Genomic DNA, 21924 nt, shown 5'->3' with positions numbered 1-21924 from the left:
TTGTTCTTTTAGAGGTATCTTCAGAAGCTGGCCCAGGACATTTCATTCTTGGTGTTGTACTTAGTTGAAAGTTTGTGGGTTTTAATAACACTTTTATTTGTAAACCCTACTTAACTGCAGTTTCATGCTCAACAACATTCATAACATGAATATACATCACAAGACACTTTGGTCCAGAGGTTCATAGAAAAGTGCATATCAGTTCTCACAGCTTAGTATCTCTTTTCAAGTCAAACTGTTTGAAAGGTTATTTCAAGGCACAGGAGAGTCATAAAATGTTCTTTTTTTTAAATAGATGAATTTTTCTTCTTCTATGTACAGTAGGTGGATAAAAGTAATTTCACCAGAAACAAATGTCATCATAGCTCTTCTTCCTGTGCATGTGATTACTTTCCGTTTTCGAATGAAATGCTTGGTGTGTATGACTGGAGTGACTCACGTAGTGCTTTTCTACAGTTGTCTGATCTGCATCATCCTCTGTAGAATGCAAACAGTGATGGATCTCACTGAAAGTGGGCTTGTGCCCCCTTTTTAAAATGGAACACAGATGCACTGGATGCTTTTTGCCTTAAAACGTTTTCTTCTTTTTCTTTTGTGAAAAACAATAATGGTTAAAAGCAAGATAAGGGTAGAGAAAAGGCAGCAGGCAAAGAATATTAACGGCTTCTTCTGAGAAATAAACAAGCAGAAGCTACACTGCTTTTCTTGGTTGGCGGGATCGCAGACTGAATAGTCGGCAGGAAAGCCGTTGTTGCTTATCAGGTTATTGTAAAATTTTATTGAAGGCTTTCCTTTTGAATCCGAAGTGAAGAATCCAAATCTGGGCTTAGATTTTTCTTCAGTCAGCTTAAATGCATAGTAGCCTCTAACCTTGACTTTATCAATGTAGTATGCTGTGAAGGGGAAAAAAAAAAAACCAAACCCAAATGTTAATAAAACTTTGTATGACCTGCAAACTTTCTGGTAATGAGTTCCGATCTCAAATGATTAATCTATCAATTAAAAAAGTGTAATTGCATCATAAAATATTTACTTACATGTCCCGCTTCTAATAATACTCACCTGTCTTAATTAAGTAAAAACAGTACATCGTTATTTAAAAAAAAAAAATTAGAATTTGGGAATTTTCTGGACCTTTCTGTGAAAGCTGGATTTGAACAGGGTTAGAGCTGGGAGCTTGCTTTCCTGGGAAAAGCCAGATGCTGCTCTTTACTGAACCCAGCTGCGATGACTCAAGGGGAGCAGCTGCTCATCGGTGCCACGAGAGGAGCTTTCCAAAAATTCCTGCCCTGCTCCAAACCCAGCTGCTCAGCCCCGCAGCATGCGTGACTGTATGTTATACTGCTGCACCCAAGTGTTGGGTGAAAATACTTAATGAAGTCATAAATAGCAGTCCTTCGTGAGTAAACATCTCTCCAATTCATGTGTAAGCAGAGAGCGCAGTCGCATCTCTCTGGACGTGACCCAGATAAAGCAAGAACATTGTAAATTGGGGGGATCTTTCTGTGAGTACTATAAAGTGTCATGCTACCTGAAAATTAAAACGGGAATACTATGATGAAGTGCCCTTTAAACAACCTTTTCCTTTAATAACTTATCTCTGTTAATAACTTATTGTTCTTTTGTTTGCAATGTGAAATTAGCGTGGAATATAAATCAGCAAATGCTCATTAGTCCTATAGTAATTGAGAAAGAGCTAAGCACTGGAGGGGGAATGCTGTTTCTTGTTGGTGTCTAAAAGTAATCTGAAGCCATGCTTAGCCATGAGTAAGACCCGTCTCATTTTTTACGTAGCTAGCTCCTAGAGAGGCGAAACCAGGATACGTAGACTATGTTTGGGGACAGGTGCCTCAGAAGAGCTTTTAGACGCCCCACGTCCTGATCAGGGAACTCGCTAGTGCTCACCAATAGGGAATAGTGAGTGCAGGGATGTACTGTACGTCTCATTTTGGCTGTGTGGTTCAGGTACCGAGGCCTTTCCGGTATCCTGTGGCTCACTGCTTTCCTTTTAATGTTTGGTTGGAGGAAGAGGGATGGGAGGGGTGAGGTCCCTGTAGCATTTCACATACAATAAGCTATTGCTGAAGATCATTGCCTTGAACATTTTTGTCCTCTACTTCTGTAATTTTTATTAATTTTTGTCTAAATTGAAGAACTAGATTTCTGCAGGTGCCCAGAAGAAAGCAAATAGTGAAACAGGAACTAAACTTTGACTCTCCCTTCAACAGCAGCTCCTTACAAATCTGGTGACCTGCTGTATTTCTTCTGTATGTCCCTCCAGGTCTCCTTGGACTTGCTTGTGCTTTCCTGTCCAATGACTAGTTCAGCAAGCAAGGAAGGAGGCTGCCGCCTTTTTTTGTAGAATAGAAATTAGACTTGTCTCTTGGGAGTTGTTGGTCTGAAGTGCCATCTCCTACTAACTTCTGAATAACTACTCTGCTGTATATGCATGCCCAGATGGCTTCTCACATGGTTTAAACTGGAAGCAGCTGCAGCTGCATTTCACGTGAGGGGCTTGATGCCGTTGCTTTGTGTTGTATCTGCTCTGAGTGTGACTGCAGAATCAGGCCCCTCAGGGGGCTGAATGCTGATGGCCGGTTCCTGCATCTCAACCAGAGCTGCTTGCTCTGTCTAGGACGTCTTAGGCGCTTGCTTAAGGAATGCCTGGGTCTGTGCCGTGGAAATGGCTCCGGGGAACTTGTATCTATCATATACTCACCTTTTAAAACCTCTTGTATGTATTTTCCCAAGTAATAATTTCGAAGTTCATCATTGTCTAAGGACTGGTCATCTATTCCGTTTGCTGTGATGTAAATATCGATGTCACCGTAGGTTTTTTTAATCCACCTGAGAACTTTGCGCACTCCCCAAGGCACCACTGCCAAACGAGAAGGGGAGCTCAGGCAGGTGATATCCTGTAGAAATTGAATGTCACGATCAAATTCATACTGGCTCCCATTCTGAGGTTCATGAATCACAAATCTGGTGGTGAAATGATTCAGTGCGTAAAAGTCAGCTGCACCTTTGACAAGCTGCTTTTCCTCACTTGTGAAAGATGGCAATGAAGAGTACGAGAGGCCTTTTCTGTTTTTAAAGCCAATGTATTCCCGCATAGTAGCTGGATAGTCCCCAGTCTTAAATATGGGGTCGGCAAACCAGCCTATTTCAAACTGAAGAAACCTGTTGGCAGCTTTTGAATGAGATTCAAAGTAGGGGTTGGCAGGCTCAGCCCAGTCCGAATGCAGGGACAGGGACACTTTGCCATACTGAAAGGACCGGTACTGCTCATCATATATTCTCCAGGCCATGGCATGTGCTATTAATAAATTGTGTGCTGCCCGATATGTATCATTGCTGCTCCTATTGTAGACATCACTTAGCCGGTTAGGCTCATTTATTGTAATCCAAAGTTTAACCAAATCGCCAAGTTCCCGAAAACATAAAGCTGCGTAGTCTTGAAAAGCGTAGGCAGTAGACTGGTTCAACCATCCTCCTGTCTGCAGCAAAGGACCTGGCAGGCCCAGGTAGGCATGAGTTGGATAATACAAGGTGACCATGGATTGAACATTGAGCTTCAGTACTTCGCTAATCACACATCTGTAATACCTAAGAACTTGCCTGTTGACCACTGACAAATCTCCATTGGGTAGAATTAGTGACCAGTCAAGTGCAAATCTGTAATGGGTGACTTTCATTTTTTCCAGGAGGTCAAGCTGCTTTTTAATACTGACAAAATCCGTGCACTGTGCTGGTCGGGTTTTTAGCTTCACCCCTTTAACTTTGTGCAGGAGCCCATCTCCTGTGACGTTCCAGAGGTACAGGCTGGAATCACAGAACTGTGGTGAGGAAGCCACGGATTCTGCCTGTGAAAATAAAAATGATATGTTACAATGGGGTTTAATTAAAGGAATGCCTGCTCGTAGTCTGCATTTCTGCCTGTATTTGGCTGTAGGATTTGTGCTGAATGTCAGAAGGTCCTGCTTAGATGCTCCGAGGGGAAGAGGATAACCAGCTCACCTATATGGGCTTTGTCTGTGCTAGCGGTCATCTTTTACCCGTTCTGTTCCTTCATCCACGGAAAACATTAAAATTGCACTCTCTGTTCTATTCAGCTACACACTGGCATTTGCCCTGCCACCAGCCTACACAACATATATTTTCACACAGATAATCTCCCTGATCGAGTTCACTCTGTGGTCACGCAAACAGCAGTTCTCAGGCAGCTGGCAGAAGAGCGGGGTGGTAAGAACAAGCACCGGGGGTATACAAGGCAGGCACGGATTATTTTGGCACTGCTGCTGACATCAACCTTGTGAAACTGTGGCATAGTGTTCCCTGATCTTACCAGTAGTCCTTCTGCCTATGCAAGTATCTGACACAAACAGCTTGTAGCATTTAGTTGTATCTTTACTATCTCCTACTAGTTAACAAGGTTCTGTGTAGCACATGATTTTTTTTTTTCTATTCCATTTTTTTTAAATACTTTTTGTAGGATTTGGAATAGAATATAGTGAAGTTAAAATATTTAGATTAAATTTTATTTTTTTAAGAAAATGGACTTTTCCATGCTGTATATTAACAAAACATATAGAAGCTTTACTTTTTTTCCTATGGTTGTCAGTGAATAGGTTAAATTATGGAGTTTTGCTGTTATTTTTTGAGGCTGATGTTGGTCATTGGACTATCTTTCTGTATGCGATGACAAAAAGAGTATCCCAACACTGGCCAGACATACAGTTATAAATACAGTATTATATCAACTAGATTTAAAGTAGAAATAGATACTGTAAGAACCAGTTTGGAAAAAAGGTGGTATGATCTGTTTTCAAATGTAAGCTCAGACGGTAAAACCTGTATGTGCTGATGTTGGTTGTCTTCACCTGTGGTATAAGTCTTTTTAAAGAATGGCTTGTTACCCACTTGTCTAAGTGGCACTTAGAGCCAGGCTCAACCCAGGAATCTGTTTCTGCCTTGTTCAGTAGCTTTAGACAAGACCTCGAGCCTGCAGGTAGCTCTGCTGCCACCAGCATAACCACCTTGTCCCTGCCCTGTGCCACCCTCTCCGTCGTGCTGTCGTAGGCATCCCTATAGCCCCACTGCGAACTGGATTGGGAAACTCCCCTGGTTGAAAAATAACCCCAGAACAATCGGTTGGGGTCAGTTTCTTGGTCTGAAGTTTCCTGATCTGATCTGCCACGTGAAGATGCAAGCAGAGGGAAGGCAAGGGAGGGCCAGCCTTGGAAGGGCTCCTGCAGCGGGGTCTGTTGCTGCAGGAGCACACCAGCACTCTGTGACTAGCTCACCCGAAAACCTGTAAAGTACATAAAATTGAACTTATGCAACTATGTCTAGGCTTAACTTCTGTTTGCAGCGTGCATTGAGATTCCTGAACGAAAGGTGCTGTACACAGTCATTTATTCACAAAGTAAAGTTGTTGATGGCTCTGCCTCCAGCAGTCTTCCCGATATTTTACGCTTACCTTGAGAACAGACTCGGTGATACCCCAGGAGAAGTCACAGGAGAACTGAGCTTGCAAGCTTGGGGTAGACTCTCTTGGGAAGAAGCCATTTTCTTGTATGATTTGTTTATAATAAAGTGCAGATGACTTGGGAATCCTTTCCTTTTTTTTGCTTTTGAAATCTACATAAAATAATCCACGCCTGATGTTGTAAGCATGTTGCCATTCAAAGCCATCAAGGAGTGACCAGGCTGTGTAACCAAACACATCTATGTTGTCGTATTTAATAGCTGTGTAAGAGAAAGTAACATCCATGAGTCTTATATTTAGTACTCTAACATATATAAGGGATATTTATGAGGAAGGTCTATTGACTTTGAAAATCTTGAGGGTTTTCTCAACACTCATAGGGTTATTGGCCCATTTTAATTCATTGCAAAACCGTGACAGACTTTATATATCTTAGTCTTTATTCATTAAAAAAATATGTACATCACTAGTTCCTTAAGAAATTAAATTACCGTAGGATGCTTTATTTCTGCTCTGAGCAACATGAAATATTATGCCACATCCAGATTTTAAGTTGCATTTGATGATTTGCAAGTAATATATACCAATAAAATTAGAGAATCATGACTAAAAATTAAGGGTGCAACAGTTGATCTAGTTTGTGACTTTGTCATGAAGCTAAAACTTTCTACCTTTATTTGAAAGATCTCTGCAAACTCTACCATTTAGGAATGTCTATTCAGCTTCTAAATTGAAAAATTAAATGCGTCAGTATGGGACATGTAATGACTTTAGAAGAAGCTGGGTTGATCAACCCAGAGACTGAAGTGCTTGATTTATTCACAGAATGGGTGCAGCACATGCGTGTTTCTTCAGGCAATCTTAATGTCCCTCCACCTTGCAAAGTAGTATACATATAATCTTTTACATATAATATATGAGAAAGATGACAAAATGACTGCTTTCTTGGACATGAAACCCGATTCACCAGGAAGGGCAGCAGAACTTCCAAAGCTGCTTCTCGCTGGACACCAACTAACAACAACGTTCGTTACCCACTTACAGTGTGTGCCAGCTGGCAGCCTGGAAGAAAAAGTCCAAACTCCATGGTCAGTCATGTTAGCTGTCTGTCGCCAGCTTTAAGCTAGGAAATAATGCAGGATAACTCCTCACGTTAACCTTATAAGGGCAGGAATATCAAGGGCAAAGCAGTGACCAAGTGGGGTTACTGAGGATTTTGACACAGACAGACGGACAGCCATATTTTACCTGTAGTTGACTGAGAGTAAGCCAAGGAATAAAGATGAAGTATTCTGATTTAAAGCTCTATTCTCGCCCAACATTGCTTTGCCTTATTTTCTCAGGACATTTCACTTTGCATAATTTTGTATTTCCACTGAACTTATTTGCCTTAGTCACACCATGCTGCAACTTCAGCAGGAGCGTTTTGCACAGTACTTGTATTCATGCGACAGAGTAACAAGGTACCCAGCAGTACTGTCATAGTCCAGCATGATCTTTTACTAGCTGCTGGATGAAGAAATCAGAAAGCCCAAGAGCTCGCAATGTAAGTATATGAGAAGCTGATAGACAAGGCCAGAATACTGGTAAGGAGATGAGGGAATGTAACGAAGCAATACATGTATTGGCATGTATTTGCAAGAAAAGCAACTTCTAAGTATTAGGGAAACCATGGGAGAAAGTACAAAAATCTCTGAAAATACCAATTGCAAAACGCAGAGGTGGAGAATGATGTAGAGGATAAAGAGACAGGCCAGAAGGGCCTTGCAAGTAAAGATGAGTGCTTCTTGTCTGCAATGAGGAAGGTTGAACAAATGGAAGTAGACATACAGGGACAGCATAAGTGACAACTGAGAAAAAATATTTTTTTCTAGAAGCATACTGAATGGATGGAGGCTAGGTTTAATTGTCAGAGCAAAAGATGCTGTGATACTTGAGATGGTGCATGCCTAGATGAGAATTTTTGGCTGTTGAAATGGGTAGGGAAAAATGCACTATTTTATGCATATTTTGTGGTAAGAAGAATTAGTAGTTAGGTGGGTGGCAGGTAGAGATCCTGTGGATCAGCATGAGAGTATGTTTGTAGCATTGTCTGCAGTGACAGTGAAAGGAGAGGGCAGAAACAGAACTCAGGATCCTCACTGAACATTAGAGTGGGGATGAGAAAATCCTCCTAAAAACCAAGGGGATGGCTGGGGCAGGAACAAGGGGCTGAAGGTAGAAGAGGTCAGGAGTTAATTAAGCTCCCTGTGTCACCACAGGTGACATCCACAGAAGGAGATAATTTCTGTGTCTGCTATAGGTGGAGCCTTGGAGTCCTGCAGAAGTAATAGTTTCAGTATTGACAGGTGTATGCATGCCACTAAGAAGCTGTTGCTTCAGTTGCATCCTTGTATCATAATTGAGGTCAGTTCATTGCAATGGTGATGTTATACATCACATATTTTCACAACTCACAGTGCCGTGAGTTACAGGCATACAGTGCAAAGTTTACAGCACTCTTCCTGAAACACACACACACACACACACACACACAAAAGTATAGCTCCTTATAACCTGTTACATGCTATCTTAACAGCCACCATCCCATTACTATTTGGCCTATATAAATGATGTTTTGAGGTTAACGTGATCTAATTGATTTTGCTGCAAACAGCAAATTTATACCTGACTTCTCTGTAAGTAAAAATATGAAAATATCTTCCAAATATTATTCCTGATCAGACAAATTAAAGTTTGCTTCACAAAAAATGCATTAGTTAAGAGATAATCCTGTATTTTGAGGCAGAGGTTGAAGTATCTGCATACATAAAAATGTAGATGACAATTCTTGAGAAGTAGTTATTGGTTGAACATTGACCAAGTATTTCAGAAGCATGAATCCACGGATGGTTATTACAGCCAGGTCTGCTGTAGAGGATTCAAAAAAAAGAACACACTATGGATTTTCTTATGTATGTGTCCAGAAATCTACCCGTTCCACACCTCCAAATCCAGGCCTGCATCTAGACTTTCCTGCTGTGTCACTGCAGTATTTAAAATATCATAAACCAAATACTGGAATGTAACCTCCTCAAAATCTGGAAAGGGCAGGACATATCTGGACGATTCAATGATCCGGATGAGGGGATCAAGTGCACCCTCAGTAAGTTTGCAGATGACACCCAGTTGGGTGGGAGTGTTGATCTTCTTGAGGGAAGGAAGGCTCTATAGAGGGATCTGGACAGGCTGGATCGATGGGCCAAGGCCAATTGTATGAGGTTCAACAAGGCTAAGTGCCAGGTCCTGTGCTTGGGTCACAACAACCCCAGGCAACACTACAGGCTTGAGGAAGAGTGGCTCGAAAGCTGCCTGGTGGAAAAGGACCTGGGGGTGTTGGTCAACAGCCAGCTGAATATGAGCTGGCAGTGTGCCCAGGTGGCCAAGAAGGCCAGTAGCATCCTGGCTTGTATCAGAAATAGTGTGGCCAGTAGGACTAGGGAAGTGATCGTCCCCCTGTACTCAGCACTGGTGAGGCCGCACCTCAAATACTGTGTTCAGTTTTGGGCCCCTCACTACAAGAAAGACATCGAGGTGCTGGAGCGTGTCCAAAGAAGGGCAATGAAGTTGGTGAAGGGTCTAGAGAACAAGTCCTATGAGGAGTGGCTGAGGGAACTGGGGTTGTTTAGCCTGGAGAAAAGGAGGCTCAGGGGAGACCTTATCGCTCTCTACAACTACCTGAAAGGAGGTTGTAGCGAAGTGGGTGTCAGTCTCTTCTCCCAAGTAACAAGCGATAGGACAAGAGGAAATGGCCTCAAGTTGCACCAGGGGAGGTTTACATTGGATATTAGGAAAAATTTCTTCACCAAAAGGGCTATCAAGCATTGGAACAAGCTGCCCAGGGAAGTGGTTGAGTCATTATCCCTGGAGGTATTTAAAAGACGTGTAGATGTGGCATTTAGGGACATGGTTTAGTGGTGGACTTGGCAGTGCTAGGTTAACGGTTGGACTCAATGATCTTAAAGCTCTTTTCCAACTTAAATGATTCTATGATTCTAAATCGCACAGTTGTGCTATGTGAAGTTTACAATCTGAACCAACTTTAAATATATCTGGATAATCTTCATTTGGAGCTTAATGACATTTGTTGGTGATACAGTAGTTCCTGACTTGGTGTCAGAGTAAACGATTACTCGTGTTTTCCCTTTTCTGAGGATAAGAAAGCTTTTTGTAAAGGGATCCGAGCCATCCCATCACCGCAGTGTGGCATCAGCAGTGGGGCAGCCTGCTGGGAGGATGGCTCTCAGGACCAGCAGCTGTCCCTCTCCCAGCACCGAACCTACAAACTGGATGAGGGGGAAAAGAAATACTGGTTTTGCAGAGGCTTTAGGTACTAACAGCGTTCATATTTCATACAAAATCAAATCTTTTGCCTTCAGAGAGCACCCCTGTACACTGGCTTTATGAAGGCAAATACCAAGATTAAAAGTGTGTCTTTAAAACATATTATCTCTGTTTGGCGTGCAATAATTCTGAAGAATGATTGCCCGTCTCCTGCTGATTTCCTTCGCGCATTTTACATTGGAGTAGGACCCCAGTATGGCAATGACAGTCTGTAGTCACTGTCTTGTTTTCCTGCTGTCAAGGTATGTACCTGCACAAAGGTTTTACAGTTGGGCTGCCAGCAGTGAAGTGTGATATCCAATAGGTTTGTTTTCATTCATTTCTGACTCAGTTTTGCACTTACTTAGTTTTAAAATCAAATGCAAATGTTGGACTTTAGCTGTCTGGGACAGAGACTATGGTTTTTTTCTGTGTTTGTACAACACCTAGCACCAGTAGATCCTGATCCATGACTTGTACTCATGCAGTATAAATAATTAATAATTAACTTAGTTGCCATTATCTCTTTTAAAAAAACAATTAAATCATTACAGAGCTAAATATCAAATGGTCTTAAAAAGCTCTCTGAAAAATCCAACAACTAACTTGTGTACAAACCTTGTAAAACCTTATTAATGAAGTTTTTCATCATGTAGATGGCTGTGGTGTCATCTGTTTTCACATGGCTGTCAGTGAACCAGCCATTCTCTGCAATCAAGATTCGAGGACTGTTGTATTCCAGTTTAATCCAGTTCAGTACTTCCCTCAAATTGAGTGACAAATTTTGTCCCATTTTTGGTAGAGTGTTTGGAGGTTTAAAGTTATTAGGACCAAAGGAAAATGCAAAGAAGTCAGCTGTTCCCTTTACGTAGTTCTTCTCATCCTCAGTAAAGCGTGGCAAAAACGAGAATTCATTTTTCAGTTCTTCTGGATAATCACCGTCCCCATGGATGGGTTTAGCAAACCATCCGAGTACTCTCTCCATAGACTGCTGACATTTAGAAATATCCAAAGCATTTTCCGATTTGTTAGGTTCGATCCAGTGGGATCCCAATACTATGGACATCATCCCCTTCTGATACGGCTGAAAGCGTTTTTTGTAGTTATGCCAAACTTTTGCATGAGCCTGATGAGAGAAAAATAGCATTAAATTGTAACTCTCTAATAAATCTCTGTGTGTGGTGGCAGCTAGACAGGCAGATAGCTGCATCTGATTCACTGCAGACTTCTATGGAAATATTAACAAACAGTTAAGGCACGCTAATTACCCCGCACAGCTGTGATGGGCAATTACTGTTACACTGCAAGGTACCTCAAGATGATGGTAATGCTCAGTATCTCATGTGTGCTGTTCCTACGACACATTAGGGCTGCGGCTTTTTGCCTTTTAACATAGGTCTAGATTTCACGAGAGGTCCCAGCGGGGATGTCAACAGCTGTTATGTGGACACTTCGGGACTAAGCAGCTGTTAATGGTGGGATTTGAACTCCGTGATCTAGACGGTCCCATCTAGGTCTTTCTTTGTCAAGCAGTGATTGCTGGTATGGTCAAAATTTTAAACCATCTTTACAATTGTTCCAGAAATTATGCATCTCAAATGATGTTTCCTTTGTCAGTATTGGCTCTGTGCTATTAACTGCTCTGTGCTATGGGGGTTACCTGGATTTACTCTGACCAAACCATGTCCACCCCATCCCTCTTCTTGGGATACACTTTCATTTGTTTTAGTTTGGCCTAATCATATGAGTAAGTGTTCAACTTTTGATATTTGCACAGTCCCTAAATGCAAAAACTTGAAGAAAGGACCCAGCTGCAAAGTTTGAACCCAAATGTCAAGTTTCACAGTTCTGTGTGAGAATTTTGATCCAGGATTTTAGTTTATTTCTTCTTTGAAGCTGCTATAATAATAGTTTTTCTGACAGTACATGCAACAGCACAGAATGAAGCTTACTCATTTTAAGTAGAGAGCAACAACACTTTGGTTTTAAAAGGAAATTTGGCAGCAGTATCTCAAAAGATCTCTTGGATATGGCATGTTGTAGTACTCATAATCAGCCGAATATTGACTGCCCTAGGACAGACAGAAGTTTTGCTATTCGTGTTAGTGACAATGAAAGCATACCTTGTATCACATCTTAATTCCATTTTTCTGATTATCATAATGTTTTAGACAGCTTAACATTGTATACATGGGAGACTGAGAAACTACTAGCATGTCAAAGACCCATAGGAAAAGGGGAGAGCTAGGGTGTCAAGGAAGGGTGACTGGATCGCAGCGTGAATCACACCAGAGGATCTGACACAGGGGAGGGGAGCTGACCTCTCCCAGTTGAGGAGTTGTCAAGTAACTCAGGGTTTACCTTATTGCTGAAGTGTGGCTTTATACTCTTAAGCTGGAAAGAAAATAACTGTTTGCACCCAGAAAAAAACATTGAGAAGCATTGTGAAACACTTAGAGTGCCGAGTTAGACTGACATCATTACCAAGCCAAACAGCATTGTTTACCTTTGACAATAATTTCAGTTAATTTATCTAGAAACACACAGCCTTGACAGTTTAAAAAAAACCCCAAAGACCTGATGTCAGGTAGATATTTGGTTAAGCTAGGGAGTACCAAAGAATTACAGTTTGTGAAATTTTGTGTATCAGTTGTTTATGGTTTCTAAGGTCATGCTTGTAACATTTGTTCAAGGTCTGTCTTTGAAAATACTGATAAAGTAACGTTAACCTTTGAAATGCAGGTTCTGTAGCTGAAAAGGGAAGTCAGCAAAATTGTACTCATGAGGCAAATTGCAAGATACAGTTAAAATATTATAAAATAGATTTCTTACCAGTCTCATCAGAAAATTTAAGTGGCCAGCGCCATCTCCTCAGTCACCCTCACTGTCCTCTCCTGAAGCTCTAGCCCCGGGGTGGGTGCTGGGGCCAGGCTTGCTTTGTTCTCTACCTCTAGTGATTTCTCACCTGATTAGTATATTTTTTTCCCCAGACACAGGCTACTGACACCACTGTTTAATCAAAGGTATATGGTCGGGTTGGCTTAACAAGAAAAACCCTGCTGAAGTCAGCTGTATTATGCACAGTGCCAAGTAGCATGACAACAGCACCAGGTAAATCTTAGCAATCACACATTTCTAGGTGAAGTGGAGAAAGATGCCTTTGCCAAAACCCAACTAATTGGAATGCAATATTGACATGTAAAAGACAATCAAGGACAACTCATTGTGTTCATACGCATCTTCAGGAGGTTGATTAGAAGAAAGTAAAGTTACTATTAAAAATGTTGTCTACAGTAGAGAATACAGTCACAGGTATAATTCTACAGGAGCAGACCTCAAGTACAAATAAGTACATTTAATATGAGTCAAGATAGGAGCCCCATACACAAATGCATATGTGTCACTGATGTCTCTTAATTCTGAGGGTTAACTCTACTGAAAAAAAATTGTCACTCTGTCTATAGTAAGGGTTTTTACAGAAGTAGTAGAGACAATAGCATTTGCTTGCCTCTAATTCTGTTTTGAGTTGTTAATTATCTGTAACGCAGCTTAACATTCTCAGATGGAAGGTGTTTGCTAAGTGCAAACTATTGTTGAAGGAACCAACTGATTAATATAATTTGTTTTGTAAGACCACATATGAAACAAACATCAATTTAAAAGCTGTATCATACATCAAATTGTCTATTTTGAGTAAATCTTGACTAATCTTTTTTCAGTTAGAGTTTAATCCCTAATCTTTCACTTTCCTTGTTAGATCAAGGACAAATGTCAAGGCTAAGTACACAGTGAAAGCAGGATCAATATTGTGTATTTATTCTAGATACACGACATTAATTTCAGCATATTTTCCTAGTATTAATATAGAAATTATTCCATAGTCTTGAAAGTCACAGAGTGCTAAGTCAGTTAGTATTAACCCTGTAAAAAGGCTAGATAAGTCAATTTAATAAAATCAAGACAACAGTATTATTCTCCTCTCTTCTTGAAATATTCTCATACTCCTTCAAACTCTGATCCTGTAATTTATCATGTACGTACGCAAAGAGCTCACTATTGAAAGACTAATACTTTCAAATTCTTAAGATATGTTGAAGTCAAGCAATTTTCCTTGAATGTCGCAGCAATGAGCACACAAAACAATGTCAGGGGTATATGGAGTTATTTTAGTGTGCTGGAGAGCAAGAACATTTAGGAAAACTAGAATTTAAAAAATGCTAATAAAATTATACTGGCTTTGTGTTTAATTGTTTGGTTTTTAAACTATGAAGAGCTAGAATACAGAGTCTGATGATGATGGTGTTAAACATCACTTTAGAAGAAGGGCAGGTGTGTGTGGCTTATTTGGAGAGTATATTTCAGTTCAAGGCCCTTTTGGTCTCTGGTAAAAATGCCACATACTCAGTAGAGCTAAAGCCCTTATTTTGCAAATTGACCCTGAAGCTCTATCCCTGAAGCCCTTTGAAGGAAAAAAGGGCTGTTGAGATGTAGGCAACTAAATTTCTAAGAGGGTGGTTTGAAGGACTGAGGCTTTACTATTAAATTTGTTCTATGCTGTCTTGCATTTGGATTGTATTTTTCCTATGACTTCCAAGAAGTGTAAGAAAGCTAACCTGAAAATAATAAATCATACAAAAGAAGTGTGAATCGGTGCTGAATTTTACATCATCACTGATGGCTACTACTGTTTGAAAAATCTTCCAGCAAAGACATTTACAAGCATAGACAATTCTGCCGTCCACCCTAGAGCCATACACGATGGAGACAGATTTCCCTCCTCCTGTAGGAAATATGGGCACTGCTGTAGCTTCATCTTTCTAGATCCTGAGAAAAGGAGGCCTCTTTGGAGGAAGGGAAGAAAGTGTCTGGTTGGATGTAGAGATAGGAATTATTCCCCATTCATTCAGTAGAAACTTGTTTTTAAGGAGAATGAATTATGGGACTTCTCTGGGATGTGCTCATCCAAAGATCCCAAAGGCAGCAGTCTCCACGAAGAGATCCTGGCATAGTGAGAGCTACTGAAGAGCTCTGAGTCACGCAGCTGGGCACAGAGATGAACCTGATCCGTGACAGATCTATATAGAGACACCATATCTGAAAGGGGATTTACTGCCTGTTCCCACTATGTGATATGAAGGTGTGTCCATGAAGAAAATTTTTAGGGAGATCTTATTCTGACAGTTTTCTCCTGGGCTTTTCTGCCAGATGGAAAGGAATGTGAATGATCTTTAACAGGAAAAAAAAAAGCCCCTTTCTGCCTGTTACGTAGCAAAGGCAGAACTGCCCGGAGGGCACTGATATAGAGGATGAAAAGAAGACAGCTTGGTCTGCAGTTTGTGATCTTTACAAACTTCAATCTAAGTATAAAAGAAGATAACTAGATCCAGAGAAAATGGTAATAATATATCAGATATATATCTCATTTAGCTCCAGCCACAATGATTCATCTGCTTTATATTTTCTTGCTTCTTGTCAGATTTATTTACTGTTAAATCAAAGAAATCCATCTAATTTTTCTGTGTGCAGTTTCTTTCTTCTCTGCCTCAGTATGACAGCTGCCTCAGGAGCAAGCTCATAGTTCCTGTATCTTCTTTGATGTGTCTTTCAAATGTCGCATGGCAAGTTACATGTTAACATTAACTGTTTTCTGATGTTGCTTTTGTGAAGTACAGTCTCCTTTAATGAAGAAAGGAGATACAGCCACTCTCCATCTGGTATAAGATTCCACATGCTCCTCGTGTTAGTGGTAATGATCATACAATTGAATAGAAATTTATCTAAGTGAACCCCTTAGCAATTTAGAATTGATAAGCGTCACACTTCACATTTCCTATTCATTTCCATGGAAGTAGTATCAGGTCCTTTAAAATGATCAGTAGCAATTATTACCCTCTGTGTATGAAAAGCATAAAAAGTAACATACAAATACGTTTTTTTAAATTGAAATTTTGAGTTCTTCTTCTGTGGATTATTTTCCCCATGTGGACCTCCTAAGCACCCTGTTTAGCAGCCTTTGCTTCCGCATTCACCAGCCTTCTTTATGGGTCTGGAATAGCAAGACCCATGTAAAAGGCAGGACTGTCTCTTAAGTAGATGTATCTGGGGCATTCCCTTAAAAGGATGCAAGGCACAGAAGGAAAGCACATGTATTAGGTGATGCAGTATCTGCTATGCCTTGTGCTAGCCAACACCATAGGGCTCTGGGGCTTGATGAAGACAGATGAATCCTACTTCTATTGAAAAGCCTTAATAAGATAATTATCTACCTAATTACCTACCTGAATTAATTCATGGAAGCAGATCATGTTTTAATCAGTTCTAAAATGCATGGACTTTTTCCTTATGCCAGCTAGTTATTTGAGTTTTAAGATGTTGGATTTCTTTAGTCTACTAAAATTGATAGTTTAAAATCAAGAGAAATTTCTTCAGCCCTCTTCTAGAGACACAAAAATCTCCAGCAACTTTCAAACTGTTCTTACAATAAAATAATCCAGAGTCCAAAAAAGCAGAAGTTTATGGTTTGTTACATTGGTTTTGTGATTCTATGAAACTTAGCTTCAGTTTGTGATTGATGTATCACATAAAAGCCCTCCTTTATATAAACGGTGATTAGTTCTCACAACACCGCAACTGCAACAGTGCACAGGTAAATGAAACTAAAAGTAGGACTCATGAGAGAGTTAGTTTATCCAAAGGTACTACAAAAAGGCTTGAGAATGATTATTCAGCAATTTGCCATGCAACAGAGTGGTGGCCAGATCAGTTTCTTTTGAGCGTTACAGACCTGTATTTCCTGCTCAGCATATTTCATGGGTGGACCTGGTAATGTACATAGGGTGGCATGGAGAATACTGTCTTTCAACAGCTTGTCCAAAAACTATGCCCTGACATGGACAAGAATGTGGCTCCTCCTAAAGCCGCCAACATAAACGGGAATCTTTTCAACAGCTTTAACAGGCTTTGCCTCACACTGCCAAAACCTGACATTTTTGTTGGTCTTTTATTTTTGGGAGGACATTTTTGGTTTGCAGTGGTCAATTAGAAGGTAGCCATAATACAATGTCTGAGAAACAGATTTGCATATACCTGTCCTGAAATAAAAAGCCATGTGAAATCTCTTTAAAGAGAGATTCTTATAACATTCCCTGCCTCTCAAAGGAGAGACATTTCACAACACATGAATCCTGATTATGCATCAATACATTATATTAATACGGTATTGTCAACAATGCTAAACAAACAACATTTAGATACCCACAAAAATCTTTGAGAAAGATTCTGGCTAGTTGGCTTGAAACATATAATAACACCTATGACTTCTGTGGAATGACTGGCTTTAATTACATTTTATTAAGAAAAAAAAAATTTATATATATATGAGTTGACTCATGTCAACTGGCTCCTCAAGAGCTTCCATTCCACCTCCAACCCCAAACATCAAACTCCAGTTCCTCAAATACATTACTACAAATTTGAGATTCTTCATAAAGACCTAAAATCTTCAGAAATTTTACAGTGCCACAGGAAAGAACTGCTAATACATTAAGTAATGTTCATAGGGCTGTAAGAAAGATACAACACGAAAATAATTTCTGCCCCAAAATAATAAAAAACTAGTTAATGGATTGTGTGTTGCTGAAAGTCTCATTAACTCTTTCATTTAAGTGATTGATTTTATACTCAGATTCACAGACTGTAAAGCTAGAATGAACTATTAGATGAAGTCTGAGATTTAAATAATACTGACCAAGGAACTTAGGTCAGTAATTTGTATATCGGACCCAGCTGTGCTTGGCTTCCTGGAACTCTTCAGCAGAGGCATTGCTCCCTATATGCTGTGTGCTGCTTACACGGGTTTTACAGAGTGGGAAAATGCAGAGACTGCCTACTTGGTACCCTAGATTTGATTGTGCCACTCAGAAATTCAGGTAAGCAATGCTGCAAACTTATGTTGTATCTTTTACATGTATTGTATCAAACATATTTTATATAGCACTTGAAAATAAAAAGAATGATTGAGTATCAGTTCTCTCTGAGATGCTTCACAAATCTCAATAGTTAAATCATTCTTGTGCTAAGTCTGAAATCAATGACTCAGGATGCTCGATGACTTTTCTATGTGTAAAACTTCTACTGACTGCAGTGTGAATTTTCTGAAAAAGGAGGTTCTGCAGGTTCAAGTCCAGAAGCAAATACAAGAAATACAAATGGCCAGTTGCAGAATATTTTTTACTACTCTGGCAATTAATTTTTTCCTACATGCATTCTGCAGGACAAATACATTCAGATTTATTTGTTAATTATATTTATAATATATGGTAGGTAGTAGACAAATTCTTTTTGTGACAGCTAGGAATAGTATGAGCAGGGAGAATTATACTAGCTGCTCCATCAAACAGAGACAGGACAGTGACCTGCTCTGTAAAGTACTTTGAGCACTACAGATGAAAAAAATGCTGTATCAATATTGTTAATTCTTATCTTAAACTGCTGTTATTGGAAATTGTTTTAAATTAAAGCAATTTCCTTCCCAAAGAAAGAATACCATGAACTTAGGACCCAGTACTGCAGCTGTTGAAGCTATTGATCATGGGATCAAGCCTTTTGGATGTGTAATTCTGTAGAAGACAGCTGATAAATAAGACTGGCATAAAAATTAAAATGCTGAAAACATCATGGAAATAACCTAGTTTTGAAACTCTCAAATATTGAAGAGGACATTTGTTTTCTTCCAAACCCAAGAACTGCTGACCTTGCTAGTTTAGCAATAAACATTTTGCAGTATGATCTTACTAAGCTAGAACTAATCATATTTATATATACATACTCTATTGCTAGTAGAATTGATCCAATATGCAAATGCAAATAAATTTCATTTTAAACTAACAGAATAGTCATTTCAGTGTAGCCGAATGAATGATCATGTCAGTGTGTTTAGCTAAGTGGAAAGAATAAAGAAGGAAGATCATGCTCTTTAATAGCCAGATTTTGTAGGCAAAACCTAATTTAAATAAAATAATAAACAAGCACTTTAAAACAAGTAATTACTGTCACCTGTTGTGACAACAACAATAAAATCAACATGAGGATTAAAAAAAAGACTGCCTTAGCTAAGGGTTATTTCTTGGTGTTTTCACATTCCTTGATTTTTCTTTTAACATTGATTACATGATTGATTCCTCCCATCGTTTCCCATGGTGGTGCAAGATCAGTTTGTAAAATCTTACTATACTGTACCTTGATCAAATTGTGTCCTACAGAATAGACGGTTGTTATTTTCCCTCTCTCTCCAGGAGCATGAATACCTGTGCCATACCCATGCCAAGCAACTAAATACGGATTGTGGATTGTAATCCAATACTTAACACGATCCCCAAAGGTCTGGAAGCAAAAGGTAGCATAGTCACTGAAGATATCAATTACTGATTCGTTTTTCCATCCCCCGTATTTTTCTTGCAGCATCAAGGGCAGGTCCCAGTGGTACAGTGTAACCACAGGGTCAATATTTCTGTAGAGTAGAGAGTCAATAAGGGTGTTATAATACTGGAGTCCTTTTTCATTGGGAGCTGCTACCACTCCAGTGGGAAAAAGCCTTGACCATGAAATTGAAAACTGGTAAAAAGTAACTCCCAAAAAATCCAGAGCAGACAAATCTTTGTCCAACAAGGTGTAACTGTCACTGGAAGCGTCTGTGCTGTCAGGATCCCCGAACTCCGAGTGGACGAAGTGGTCCCAGATGGAGGAGCCTTTCCCGTCCTTCCTCCAGCTGCCTTCCACCTGGAAAGCGCCCGTCCCTACACCCCAGAGAAACTCTTTGGGGAAAGTGTCATAGAAAAACATCTGTGTTTCACTCACGGGGCTGAAGTGGGGGTCCTTTTTCCACACAGATTTTCCCTCTCCAGCAAGCCCAGTAACTATCCTTATGAAAAATAATGTCCAAAAAGCAACAAATCTCTCCAGTCGTTGGCCACACATTATGCTGGTTTATAGCGCCAGTGTTAAAAGTCAGATTTCTTGCACTGACGCTGAAAAAAATCCATTCATTCGCTGCAGTCCCCACTGTGCAGACTGTCTTCATTTGCCACGAACTGCTGGAGTGTCTTATCAAAGCTTCACTAAAAGCTTGTGATCGTAAAAGCCCTGTCAATGATTAGCCTGAACTGTGAGACCTAGAACAGGTCAGAGAACAGCGTAATTTTTAGGGAGGTGGCCTCTGTATGACCACTGAGACACCTAGCTGGCTTCTTACTGCAGGAAAATAGGTTGCCTGAACAATACAAACGCTAGTAACTGATTTATCATTATTTAAAGCTCGGTCATTCGAGTGGGAGAATATAGGTGACAGAGGGTGCTAAGGAGCTATCACATTCTTTATTCTTCGTGCAGCTGTATTTCGAGGAAACTTGGCAGAAATATAACTCAGACTACACAGTCTCCAATTAAAAGGTGATTTATCCCATCTGTGTAATTGGATGGCTGGAAGGGCAGTGCATCATTCCTCAGTCCTGCCCTGCTCAAACATCCTCCTTCTGCTGAAAAATTCTCCCTGGACTCGTGGGAAATTTTGTTGTGGACAAGAGATATACGCACATCCCACTAACTATATAAAAACGCAAAGTAAGTCGGTATTTCTTTCAAACACATGCAATTGTTTTTCTATCCTATATAAAAGTCTGCTGCACAGCTCTACGTACAGCAGCAGTACAAGATTAACAGGGGTCTGTTCCAGTCCTTAAGCAATTTCCCTGGATTTCTTCAAATAAACACAAGTAGCAAAAATAATTAGCCCCAAAAGATGCTAATTCAGTATTGATTAATTTAACAATCTTGGTATACATAGCTGGGGCATCAGTACAGCGGATATCTTACAGAGCAGTTATGCAGTATAATTTAATCTTTTAACATATTTCAGATTGCAGCAAAACTACATGTGTTGAGATACAGTCAATTTACTCAATACAGTAGGACTGATGCCTGATATTTTTGCTTTTCTTGAGGTACAGTAATATAAACTGTATCCACATGTAGACCACAGTTGCTGAAGAAATTTTTGGAACAAGATAGCAGCGTGAAGTAACTTTACATGCAAGAAAGATACACACTGAAATCTGAACATAGGAACAACTTATCACCTAAGTATAGCACTCTGCTTGGATGAATTTGCCCTGCTGGCACGTAGGACATGAAAGTCCAGATGGACTGCTGGGCTACTGCCACTGTACTGCTCCTGCTACCTGTGAGAGCATGCTTGCAGCATTGCATAATGCCATTGAGACATACCTTTAGTTTAACAATAAAGCTGATTAATCAATAGAAGGTGGAAGACATTTTACTTATTTGTTTGTTTTTACAATAAACAACAAAACCTCAGTGCATGTTTGTAAGCATTTCTCTGCAGCGCCTTTACAAGAAACAGTTTCACCACAGATGAAGAAGAAAGCTCCCACTGACATCTTCTGCACTGCAGATCCCTGCTGGTGGGGTAGCCATACATCTAACACGAGTCTCCCCCACATAACAAACTCAGCACTCCCTCAGCTACCTGAAGCAACTGATCTGCACTTCTCAGCCAAGATCCTACCAAAGGCAGCTTGGGAAAGAGAGGAGAAGACAGGGACTGCACCAAGTTGGTCTACAGTATATACTGACATGTTCCCTTTTTATTCTATGGAATAGCATTTTAAAATGCTAGTTTGGATAGTCACTGCATGAACATAATCTTTCTATTTTAACATTTAAAAGCTTTGATTGTATGTATCGTACTTTATGAAAGAAAACCCAAATACAAGTCGTTATGGATGCCACTATACTTCCAAAGCAGTTAGGTACCATGATTACAAGATGCTTGAGTTCAAAACACCCACGACAGCTCTGTAATACCACGGCAATGTATTGGCAAGGTAAAGACAATAGGCTTCTCCCCACTAACTACAGCAGAGTTAGTACCACTGGCACCTTTTTGCAGACAATGTGTTGCATCTGAATGAGATGTGAAAGGTGCAGCGGAGACTTGTGCTCCCAGATGCTTGATCTGGACAAAGTTATGAACTGTATTTCTTTCCTCATTATTGATA

The 21924-nt window shown here is 40.0% G+C and overlaps 1 protein-coding gene across 1 annotated transcript; it reads right to left on the bottom strand.

Moving 5' to 3' along the window:
- Positions 1-531: 531 nt before the first annotated feature.
- KLB (klotho beta) lies at positions 532-19825 on the bottom strand. The gene is made up of 5 exons (XM_050896522.1): positions 19088-19825; positions 10469-10976; positions 5480-5748; positions 2720-3863; positions 532-893 (listed from the first exon to the last, which is right to left on the bottom strand). Exons 1-5 carry the CDS (start codon positions 19823-19825, stop codon positions 532-534), a joined length of 3021 nt encoding a protein of 1006 aa, XP_050752479.1.
- Positions 19826-21924: the final 2099 nt, after the last annotated feature.

This window comes from Gymnogyps californianus, chromosome 4 (genome assembly GCF_018139145.2).
Source record: "Gymnogyps californianus isolate 813 chromosome 4, ASM1813914v2, whole genome shotgun sequence".
NCBI classification, from domain to species: Eukaryota; Metazoa; Chordata; class Aves; order Accipitriformes; family Cathartidae; genus Gymnogyps; species Gymnogyps californianus.
The sequence above is the reverse complement of the archived record's forward strand: the minus strand, read 5'-3'. Positions and strand labels throughout refer to the sequence as shown.